This window comes from Dipodomys spectabilis, unplaced genomic scaffold (assembly GCF_019054845.1).
Source record: "Dipodomys spectabilis isolate Male_0828 unplaced genomic scaffold, ASM1905484v1 ptg000155l, whole genome shotgun sequence".
NCBI lineage: Eukaryota > Metazoa > Chordata > Mammalia > Rodentia > Heteromyidae > Dipodomys > Dipodomys spectabilis.
The window spans coordinates 4,285,120-4,297,383 of NW_024870832.1; the positions used below are offsets into that span (position 1 = coordinate 4,285,120).

Sequence of the window (12,264 nt, forward strand, 5' to 3'; positions counted from 1 at the left end):
AGTTCAAGCCCCAGTACCAGCCCAAACAAACAAAGGAAGTCAAGGTAGGTCTCTCTGAGCTGGAGAAACTTGAGTAAACAGGTGGTGGGAAGAAAGGAGGAGAAAAAGAAAGAGGGAGGAGGAGGAGGGAGGGAAAAGGAGAGAAGGAAGGAAGGGTGATTTAGACTGAGGGATCAGCACAGGCCCTGGAGCAGACACTTCTTGTATTCAAAGAATTTCAGAAAGGCCAGGATGCATGGAGCAGAGTTGACAAATGGAGGAAAACGTTGAATCAAGGTCAGAGGTGATCATGGGAGGGACAGGTCTTGCAGAGCCTTGTGGAATAGTGTAAGGACTTCAGCTTCTCCTTGAAGAAGTTCCTTCCTGAGCAACAGGAGAGACATGGCCTGTTTTAGTTTCCAATCACTGTGGCTGTTCAGTGAAGGCTGGGGCCAGTGGGAGACCCATTGGCAGTCCATGGAAGCCAGCTGGCTGTCAGGTGTGGGACCATTGGAGGGATAAGAAGAGATCAGAAGGTGCTGGGAATGTGGCTTAGTGGTAGAGTGCTTGTTCAGTGTGCATGAAGCCCTGGGTTCGATTCCTCTGTACCATATAAACAGAAAAAAGATGGAAGTGGCTCGGTGGCTCAAGTGGTGGAGCACTTGCCTTGAGCAAAAGAAGCTCAGGGACAGTGTCCAGGCCCTGCATTCAAGCCCTAGGACTGGAAAAAAAAAAGTGGTCAGGTGTGAACCCCCTGCTGATGATAGCACCTGCCCTTTTGAATTCCTGGTCCAGTTGCTGCCATCCTGGGCTTTTGACCTGTTTTCCACTGGGTTTGGCAAAAAGAAGTACTAGAGGAATCTGGAGGAAGGAAGAGTAAGGGGTTTGGGGTAGATTTTCTTTCTTTTTTTTTTTTTTTAGTTACCATCAGTTTATTATAAAAGGGAGATATGGAAATTATTTACATGATGAAAGATCTCAGAACTTCCATAGAATGGGCAGCTTCACAGGATGCCATTTTAGTGATGTATTTATTCACTCTACATACTTCCCAAGAATGTCACCATCCCTAAATAAGAAATAATCCTTGTCATCTAGAACTACTTTGGTGCCTCCATACTCTGGGAGAAGAACTGTAACACCCACTTTCACACTAACTGGCTGAATCTCTCCACCCTTTCCTTTAGAGCCCGATCCCACAGCCACTACGGTGGCTTGCAATACTTTTCCTTGAGACTTTTCTGGAAGCATAATGCCTCCTTTGGTCACAGTTTCAGCTGCACTCCTTTCGACCAGCACTCGGTCAAACAGAGGAATGAACTTCCTAAATGGTTGTCGGGCCATGACTCTCCGCGGTCGCCACTCGGACTCTGCTCTCACGCCGACGCTGCAAGCTGGGGTAGATTTTCTTGACTCTCTCCTGGGTTGGCTGAGCCCTTCTCCCAATAGTCAGTGGGGCTCTGATCAAAACCCTAATCTAGTCCCTACCTAGTAGCTCCTCACTATTCCAGTTTCAGAATACTGAATCATAAATGCTGTTTATGACTATAATTTAATCATCAGGTTGAGATCTGAGGATCATGGTTTGAAGCCAGTCCTGTGAAAGTCTGTGATATTCTTATCTCTATTAAACTACCAAAAAAACTTCAAGTGGAGCTGTGGCTCAAGTGGTTTGACCACTAGAAGCTTAGGGTCAGTACCCTGAGTTCAAACCCCAGGACCAGTACATACAAATAAATAATAAAATAAAATAAGCGGGCTGGGAAGGTGGCTCAGTGGTAGAGTGCTTGCCTTGCATGCCTGAGGCCCTGGGTTTGATTCCTCAGCACCACATAAGCAAAAAGAAAAAAGCCAGAAGTGGCGCTGTGGCTCAAGTGGTAGAGCGCTAGCCTTGAGCTGAGGAGCTGAGGGACAGTGTCCAGGCTCAGAGTTCAGGCCCCACGACTGGAACCCCCCCCCCCCAAAAAAAAAAAAAAGCACTAATCAAGTATTGGTGGATCATGCCTGTAATCTGAGCTACTCAGGGGACTGAGATCTGAGGATCATGGTTTGAAGCCAGTCAGGAGAGAAAAGTCTCTGAGACTCTTATCTCTAATTAACTAGTAAAAAGCCAGAAGTGGGTCAAGAGGTAGAGTATCAGCTTTGAACACAAAAGCTAAGGGACAGAGCCCAGGCCCTGAGTTCAAGCTCTAGGACTGGCACAAAAGAAATAAAATGAAATGTAAAAGAAAAGCAAGCCGGGTACTGGAGAGTCATGCCTGTAGTCCTAGCTACTCAAGAGGCTGAGATCTGAGGATCGCCCTTTAATGCCAGCCCAGGCAGGAAAGTCTATGAGCCTCTTATCTCCAATTAACCACTAGAAAACCAAAAGTGGCACTGTGGCTCAAGTGGTAGAGCCCTAGCCTTGAGCTGAAGAGCTCAGGGACAGTGCATAAGCCTAGAGTTCAAGCCCCATGACTGACAAGAGAGACAGAGACAGAGAGACAGAGAGAGAGAGAGGGAGAGGGAGAAGAAAAGCAAAAGCACATTATGAGAGTATTTGGGAACCTCTATTAATATCTCTTTCACTCTCCTGTTCTCAAGTTTTTAAACCACTTTTAAAAGAATGATTTTGATTTTCAATATTACAATTCACAAGAATTAATTTTACAAAAGGTTCTTTATAAAGATCACTTTATTTTTCTTGCCCTTATCAAAGGCTGGTCCAGTGGAGGTGGTGGTGTAGCTCAAGTGGTAGAGTGCTAGCCTTGAGCACAAAGAGGCTCAGGGACAGCGCTCAGGCCTTGAGTTCAAGCCCCACAACAACAACAACAAAAACAAACAAATAAACAAAAGGACTGGTACATGTCTGAGCAAGTCATGCTGGGATAGCCCTCAGACACTGGCCAGTCAGGGATGGAGACATGGCACCATTGGTAGAGCACCAGCAAATGAATGAAAGCCTCAGGTAGATACCAAGTTCAAGTTCCAGTCTTGGACAAAAAAGAAAAAAAAGTGGCTAGACATTTCCCATTGTTTCTTTCTATGTCTGTATTCTGCACCATTACAAATGCTTATGTAAAGAAATAACATCAGGGGCTGGGAAGGTGGCTCAGCAGTAGAGCGCTTGCCTTGCATGCATGAGGCCCTGGGTTCAATTCCTCAGCACCACATAAGCAAAAAGAAAAAAGCCGGTGGCGCTGTGGCTCAAGTGGTAGAGCGCTAGCCTTGAGCTGAAGAGCTGAGGGACAGCACCCAGGCCCAGAGTTCAGGTCCCACAACTGGACCCCCCCCCAAAAAAAAGAAATGACATTATTAAATTATGTAAAGATATGACACAATTCAGTTAGGAATTCATCTGGAACTTCTGTTTTGGTGAGGGGTTTTATTTTGGTGAGGTCATGGGATTTGAAATTGGGGACTGAGCGCTGTCCCTCAGCTCATTTGCTCAAAGCTAGCGCTTTACAGTGCCACTTCTGGTAGTTCATTGAAGAGTCTCACGAAGGGTCTGGGAATGTGACCTGGTGGTAGAGTACTTGCCCAGCATGCATGAAGCCTGGGTTCGATCTTTAGTACCACATAAACAGAAAAAGCCAGAAGTGGCGCTGTGGCTCAAGTGGTAGAGTGCTAGCTTTGAGCAAATGAAGCTCAGGGACAGTGTCCAGGCCCTGAGTTTAAGCCCTAGGACTGGCCAAAAACAAAAGCAAAAACAACAACAATAAAAGAGTCTCACAGATCTTCCTGTTCAGGCTGTCTTTGAACTACCATCCTCAGATCTCAGCCTCTTGAGTAGCTAGGATTACAGACATAAGTCACTAGTGTACAGCTTGGAACTTATTTTCTATTCCCAACCATTTGTCTCTGAGCCATCAATTCAGTTTGCTACTGTGTCTTTCACTGATGTAGATACCAAATTATGTAGATTGACCACCATTGACTCAATCATTCTCCTGTTGATGGACATTTAAATTGTTTTTCAATGTGCAGTGTTTATAAACAGTGCTACTTTAAGCATTCTTGATTACTGTTTCCTTGTGCCCACTTACAAGTTTCCAAGGCTGAGTTTTTCTATAGCCACCAGATGTGGGCATGCGCACCAGGTGCTGGATATGATAGGGGTGAGGAGACCCTGCTGAAGGGGTAGGAGGCTGGGGCAATATGAAGCTTGATCTTATTTAACAAGTTCTGGTCTTTGTTCTTAACAGTTCTTCAAACACAGTATGTTGAAGACTCAGAGTGAAAATCAATCAAAGTCATATGGATTGCATTTACTTTGAATTATACAGGAATTACAGCAGACATTTGGGTGCTTTTTTTCTGTGCTTCCTTGCCTTTACTGCAGGCTGCTGAGGGATGGAAGTGCCAAGTCAGGCTGGGTATCAGGTTCTAGTTCCCATTTTATCAAGATTTTGCTGTGTAGTGTTGGGCCAGAAACTCTGCTTCTCTGGTCCTTAGTTTCGTGTGTGTGTGTGTGTGTGTGTGTAAAATGAAGTACCTAGAGGCAACACAGAGCTCCAGCACCGAGTGTGAAAAAGCTAATTGTATGTCAAATATCATCATATGTAATTATATATTGTAATATACTATTATATTAATATAATACATTATATAATATATATTATTACATACAATATAGTATATCTAATGAATGTTATATATCATATATTAGATATATGACATATCATATATATCGTATATATGATGGTCATGTAACAACCAGCCAATTCCCATTACGCAGTGGTGAGCCAATTCCTATCATGCAATAGCCAGCCAATCCCTATTACATGATGGCCAGTCAATCCCATTAATTAGCCACCATGTTCTCTGTTCCATGTTCACTGTTGTAATTCACATGCTCATCAAATGGATCATGCTTTTTTCACTATATCATCAATATCTTCCTCAGTCATTTATATTAATTTCCCATTTTGGAGGGGGGTATTTTGTTGTTGTTGGTTTGGTTTGGTTTGGTTTGGTGGTGGTCCTGGAGCTTGAACTCAGGGACCTGGGCACTGTCCCTAAGCTTTTTTGCTCAAGACTAGCGCTCTTGGGATATACTTGGGACACAGTTCCACTTCTGACTTTTTTGTAGTTTAATGGAAATAAGAGTCTTCCTGCCCAGGCTGGCTTTGAACCGTGATCCTTAGATCTCAACTTGCTGAGTAGTTAGGATTACAGGTGTGACTAGTTCATCCCCAGTGTTTTACATCGACTACATAGGAGCATAGCAAACTAATATTTACCAAATGCTTACCATGAGCTAGGCACTCTTAAGTGTTTCTTATAAATGTCTTATTTTGTCCTCAATACAAGAACATGAATTTGGTATTCTCACCTTATTAAAAAAATTATAGACATGCATGAATTGCACACACTGGTGGAATGTGACATTTCCATACATTCCACGTAGACTGGCCAAAACAGAGCATGTGCCACTTCCCTCTCCTTTCCATCTCTTTTTGTGTGGAGTTTTGGAACTCCTTTCTGCTAAATGACCCCCAACATTCCCATTTCTTAGCTGGGAAAACTAAGGCTTAGAGAAAAGTATGTATGTTGAACGTACCCCTGAAGTCCAGCCTGCTGATTGAGTGAATGGGCTATGCAGACCTGTGTGTAGTACTGGAATCACATTACTGAGAGGCTCACTTCAGGCCTCTGCTGTAGATCCTTGAATGGCTTTTCCTGGCATCTTTCATCAACAGCCTTATTGGAAGATCTTTGCCTACATCATGATTGCTTTGGGATAAACTGTTCCAAGGCCAAGGCTGAGGGGACCCTTTGGAGAAAAATGGAGGATGACCAGCCTGGTTGGAGACAGGATGTGAAGGAGGAGGAGAAGGCTGGTCAGGAAAGGTTCACCTGGAAAATCAGGATGACTGGCTCAGCCCCAGCACACACCAATGACTCTGTTTATCTGCTCATCCTGAAGACTTTTTAGGAATCTATTTCCTTCCTGGTGATGCTAGCTTGCTCAGAGAATCAGCTGCAAAACACAAACATATACATATATACACAATCACATACAAACACAGACACATACAAAGATATACACACAAACATGCAGACACAAAGAGAGATGCATGCTGAAGCACACACAAACACACACACGCCTTCACAGACACACCTACACACACACACACATTGCTCTCAGTGAATTAAGTATGATGGTGATATGGATTGAAAAGCGAAAAGGAGCTGCTGTAAGTAGAGGATCCTATTTTACACACACACACACACACACACATACACACACAAACTTCCCTACAGAGAAGTTGTTCAGCCAGGCACTGATGGCTCACATCTGTAATCCCAGCTACTTAGGAGGCTGACATCTGAGGGTTGTGATTTGAAGCCAGCCAGGAAAGACAGTCCATAAGACTCTTATATCTAGAGAATAAACTACTCAAAAAAAGCTGGAAGTAGAGCTGTGGTCAAGTGGTAGAGTACTAGCCTTGAGCAAAAAGAAACTCAGAAATAGCACCCAGGCCCTGATTTCAAGCCTCAGGACTGGCACACACACAGAGAAACTGCTCAGTAGATTTATATACAATTTCTTTCTTTCTTTCCTTCCTTCCTTCCTTCTTTCTTCTTTCCTTCCTTCCTTTTTCTTTCTCTTTCTTTCCCTCCCTCCCTCCCTCCTTCCCTACTTCCTTCCTTCCTTCCTTCCTTCCTTCCTTCCTTCCTTCCTTCTTTCCTTCCTTTCTGTTGTGGGGCTTGAACTCAGGGCCTGGGCACTGTCCCTGAGCTTTTTCCCTCAAGGCTAGTGCTCTACTACATGAGCCACAGCTCCACTTCTGGTTTTCTGGTGGTTTATTGGAGATAAGAGTCTCACAGACTTTCTTGCCTGGGCTGGCTTTGAACTGTAGCCTGCAGATTTCAGCTTTCTTTTCTTTCTTTCTTTAAGTTGTGAAAATACCATACAGAGGGGTTACAATTACATGGGCAAGGCAATGAGTACATTTCTTATCAAGCATTGTTACCTCCTCCTTTGATCTCAGCCTTCTCAGTAGCTAGGATTATAGGCATGAGCCACAAGTACTGGCAAATTATTTATTTATTTTGTGTATGTGTGTTCGCACACATGTGCATATGTGTGTGTGTACTGGGGTTTTGAATTCAGGGCATTGCACTTTTGTGTAGCTATTTTTTTTTAAATCAAGGCTGGTGCTGTCTACTTGAATCATACCTCTACTTTCAGCTTTTTGCTTCATTGGAGATAAAGAGTCATTTACATTTGTTTGTCTGGGCTGCCTTCAGATCTCCATCCTCAGATCTTAGCTTCCTGAGAAACAAAGATTACAGGTATGAGCCATCAGTGCCTCTGGGCCATAAATTATTTCTTCCCTTAACTAGCCTGGGTTAATTGAATAGTACTGTAATAGCTTTGTTATTTTGAAAAAAATTACAAGTATGTTCCATGTTGTTAAGAATTCCTCAAAACTAGATAGATATCTTTGAAGATATAACAGTGTTTTAACATTCTCATTTTAACTCAGTGCCAGTGGCAAGCCTGTAAATCCTAGCTAGTCAAGTGGCTGAGATTTGAGGATTGCAGTTCTATGACTGTGAAAGTCTTATCTCTGATTAACCAGAAAAAAAGCTGGAAGTGGAGTTGTGGTTCAAGTGGTAGAGCACTAGCCTTGAACACAAAAGCTCAGGGACCGTGCCCAGACCTTGAGTTCAAATCCCAGATCCATCACATACACACAAACTTCTTATCTCATACTAGGTCCTGGAAAACAGTGTTTTGCAAACGTCAGTGCCCAGGAATGGCTGGGCATCTTGTTACAATATAGATTCTAAGGGTGGGCTGGAGGGTCTCCCCTGCAAGCTTGGTTCTGGTTTGGCTGAGGCTGATGTCATTCATTGATGTCAGCAATCTGCAGGGAGGGAGGGAGTAGCACAAGACACAAGGTTCACCTGTCATGGTATTGCTGCTCCCTAGCTATTGCACCAAATGTTTTACCAAGAGCTCCTAGGGAGCTTAAGAAGCATCTATTCAAACTCTCTATTGACAGATGAGGAGACTGAGGCCCTGTAAAGGGGATGCCCTTCCAGACTCTGAAGCCAGAGCATGGCTAGAGATTGAGGTCCCCTCTGCTTCTGTGCAATCCTAGAGCTTAGTTAATTTCCATGCTGGGACCAGTGAAGGCTCTGAGAATGGCTGAGGTTGTGCACAGTAGGTCTGCTCTCTCCAACACCCCTAACTGCAAATTTGTTTTTGAGGAGGGGGGCCGGTTGAACTCAGGCACTTGAACTCAGGGCCTGGGCACTGTCCCTGAGCTTTTCTGCTCAAGGCTAGCATTATACCACTTTGATCCACGGCTTCATTTCTGTTTTTTTTTTTTTTTTTTTTGATCCAGTCGTGGGGCCTGAACTCTGGACCTGGGCACTGTCCCTCAGCTCTACAGCTCAAGGCTAGTGCTCTACCACTTGAGCCACAGCGCCACTTCCAGCTTTTTTCTTTTTGCTTATGTGGTGCTGAGGAATGGAACCCAGGGCCTCAGGCATGCAAGGCAAGCGCTCTACCACTGAGCCACCTTCCTAGCCCCCACAGCTTCATTTCTGGTTTCCTGGTGGTTCACTGGAGATAAGAGTCTTCTAGACTTGCCTGCCCAGGCTGGCTTTGTACCATGATCCTCAGATCTCAGCCTCCTGAGTGGCTAGGATGACAGGGTGTGAGCCACACGCCAGACTTTTTTTTTTTTTTTTTGCTTTTAACAACAATTATGCTTAAGCAATATTTCACTTCCCATCAAGAAAGAACCCAGTACCATTAGAAAGAGAGGCAAGAAGATGTATTCGTCGAAAGCAACAGTGTTATTAAAAATCTACCCAGATCGTATCATCCTGCAAAGCCCTAGGCCCTTCCTGCTAGTTAAAAGATAGGTGATCAAACATTTAGAAAGATGTTTAAGATAGACTAACACCACAGCACCCCCCCCCCTCCACCCCTTGACAAAATCTAAAGGCCTAAAAAAAATTACAGAGATTTCTGTGCAGGGTAAGAGGTCCCTCCCCCCCTCTTTTTTTGCATTGCTCTGTATGAATCTGATTTTTTTTTTAATCTCCAGAGCAGAAGGCCACACACTGAAAAAACATCACGTTTAGACCCCGGGCTAGGTGATATCAGAGAGGCTTGGGTCCCTGGAAGAAGCACCAATTAGGTCCAAGCTTGGGGTATGTATACTTCCAAATTCTTTATGCATCTAGGGGCACAGCCTACCTGCCCCCTTCTCCCCCGCCAGGGCCTAGGAATCAGCAGGCTGCCTGGAGCCAGTCCACATCCTTAAAAGATGATCGCCCTGGCCTGTGTGCCTAATATGACTGCTTTGAAAAACGAACCAACACACACACACACACACACACACACACATATGTGCGCGCATGCACGCACACACACACACACACAAAACAAAAAACCTAGCTTCAAAGTCACTTCTGTCTAGACTGTGCCAGGATTGATTATCAGAGCTTTGCCCTGATTGAAAGCACAGGGGGACACAGTCATTTGCGTTAATGTAATTAAAACAAAATAGAATAATGTATATAGGCCAGGGAGAAGAGTAAGCATCGCGAGAAGGTAGGAGGAAATGCCAGTTCTGGATAATTTCTTCTCCACACCAAGATAGCTCATTGAGACTTGTGCCTGCTTCTGTTTCCATGACAACATCAGGCTCTGTACCAGCCCTTATTTTGCTTGAGGGCCACCAAGGAAGAATGTCTTTGAGGATGTTTGCAGAGCCTTAGCCGAGGAGATGGGAAGCTAAAGGAAAAGAAAGAGAGGCAGCCAGATGCTGTTGGCTTAGGCCTATAGTCCTAGCTACTCAGGAGGGAGATCTGAAGATCGTGGTTCAAAGCTCTCCTGGGCAGGAAAGTCTGAGACTCTTATCTCCAATTAACCACTAGAAAACCAGAAGTGGTGCTGTGGCTCAAAGTAGAAGAGTACCAGTCTTGAGAAAAAGAGCTCATGGACAGCACCCAGGTCCTGAGTTCAAGTCCCATGACTGTTCAATAACAATAGAAAGGGAGTAAAAGGTCTCACAGAGAAAAGAGGAAATGGTTGTGACTGTTTGCTGCTAATTTCCAGCGTCTCTAACACAAGCCCAGCTGCAGCAAGGTCTCACATCAAATTGGACTCCATAAGAAAGCATTTGGATAAATGGTTCTTGTTTCTCAGGGTCATATCTCACGCCTGTAATCCTAGCCACTCAAGAGGCTGAGATCTGAGACTCCAATCCAAGCAGGAAAGTTTGAGATTTTTATTTCCAATTAACCACAAAAAAGCCAGAAATGGAGCCGTAGCTCAAGTAGTAGAGTGCCAGCCTTGACAAAAACCAAACAAACAAGGAAACAAAAACAACAACAAAAACTCAGGACAGTGCCTAGGCCTGAGTTCTAGCCCAGGAGTGGTATAAGATAAGCAAACTATGTCTAGGTAGACCTGGACCTCATATTCGGACCTACCTTTCCTGCCATGTAGCTTCTGGTGAGTTCTGGAAGGAGTCAGGTAATATTTTTATACCTCATCTCTGCCTTCTCCTTAGGGCCAAGCCTGGGGTTTGAACTCAGGGCCTAGGCACTGTCCCTGGGCTTCTTTTGCTCAAGCCTAGCACTCTACCACTTGAGCCACAGTGCCACTTCTGACTTTTTCTGTTTACGTGGTACTGAGGAATTGAACCCAGGGCTTCATGCATGCTAGACAAGCACTCTACCACTAAGCCATTTTCCCAGCCCAAGCTTCTCCAATCCTCTTTGAAAAAAGTAGCAAAGGCTGCAGAAACAAGCACCCTGGGTGGCTTAAACAACTGTCTCACAGTTCCTCAGGCTAAGATGCTGATTCCAAGGTGTGAACTATTCTGAGGGAACTATCTTTCAAGTCTCTCTCTCTCTCTGGCTTTAGAGATGGCTTCTCTGTATACTCCATATCCCCTCCCTTATTTTGTCTTCTATCTGTTCATATCATTTGTCCTTTATTCATATTTCTATGTCCAAATTTCCCTTCTTTTTAAAGTTTTAAGTGTTGTTATAAAGGTGGTGTGCAGAGGGGCTACAATTACATAATTCAGGTAATGAGTACATTTATTTCTTTCTCTATTTTTCTTTGGTCGGTAGTGGGGTCTGAACTCTGGGCCTGGGCACTGTCCCAGAGCTCTTCAGCTCAAGGCTAGTGCTCTACTTCTTGAGCCACAGTGCCACTTCTGGCTTTTTCTGCTTATGTGGTGCTGAGGAATCAAAGCCAGGGCCTCATGCATGCAAGGCAAGCACTCTACCACTGAGCCATCTTCCCAGCCCATGAGTATATTTCTTTTTGGACAGTATTACCATTTCCTTGCTCTATCCCAGTTTTTCCCTTCTATACCCACTCACAAGTTGTATAGTTCATTTTCCACATTGTGTCCAGTGAGTACCACTGCTGCATTTGCTCATCTTTTGTCCCTCCATTTCTGTGACTCCCTTGCCCTCCCAAAGACAGAGAAACCAACAAACAGAATAAAAAGAACACAAAAATACCAAAAAGAAAAATAAACACCTTGTTTCCATTTTCAGGAGTTCATTTAGATAAATATTTTATATGATCACAGGCACATCAGCATTGGATCTGTGTTCCTCTCCTAAAAGTATCTTCCTTTAGTCTCACTGTGTGCCAATACCTAGAGTCCTAATTTACCATGTTCTATTTTAGATTTAGCTTCTACATATGCTGTTTGTCTCTCTGAGCTTGGCTTATCTCCCTTAACATGATTTGTTCTAGGTCCACAAATTTCCTCTTCTTATAAGGATGCTAATTGTGTTGAATCACCTTAATGATGTCATTGTTAACTTTTTTCTTTATGCAGATCCTGGGACTTGAACTCAGGGCCTGGGTGCTATTTTATAGCTTTGTTTACTCAAAGCTAACACTTTACCACTTGAGCCACCCCTCCACTTTTTTGTTGTTGTTGTTGTTTAATTGGAAATGAGTCTGTAGGATTTGTCTGCTTGGGTAGGCTTTGATCCAAGATCCTCAGATCTCAACCCCCTGAGTAGTTTGGATGACAGGCATGAGCCACCAGTGCCTGCTATGCCTGGCACATACTCTAACTTGATTTCCATCTGTAAAGGCCCTAATTCCAAGATTTCATTTTGAGGTTGAAGGTTAGGACTTGTTATGAATGGAATGACACCCCTCCCCCTCCCCACTCACAAGTTGGAATTTTATGCTCCAATGTGATGACATTAATTAGTTGGTGGGGCCTTTTGGAGTTATCAAGTTAAAAATGATAGTCTAAGCATTCACACACAGTGAGACCAAAGGACGATGCT

The 12,264-nt window shown here is 44.0% G+C and overlaps 1 protein-coding gene across 1 annotated transcript; it reads right to left on the bottom strand.

Annotated features, from left to right (window-relative positions):
* Positions 1-1,001: 1,001 nt before the first annotated feature.
* LOC122118554 (10 kDa heat shock protein, mitochondrial-like) lies at positions 1,002-1,338 on the bottom strand. Its single transcript, XM_042692398.1, has one exon. It carries the CDS (start codon positions 1,321-1,323, stop codon positions 1,015-1,017), a length of 309 nt encoding a protein of 102 aa, XP_042548332.1. The 5' UTR covers positions 1,324-1,338; the 3' UTR covers positions 1,002-1,014.
* Between the last annotated feature and the right edge of the window lie 10,926 nt (positions 1,339-12,264).

Coding starts and splice junctions, on each gene's coding strand:
- LOC122118554 (XM_042692398.1), bottom strand. CDS start 1,323: ATGGCCCGACAACCATTTAGGAAGTTCATTCCTCTGTTTGACCGAGTG.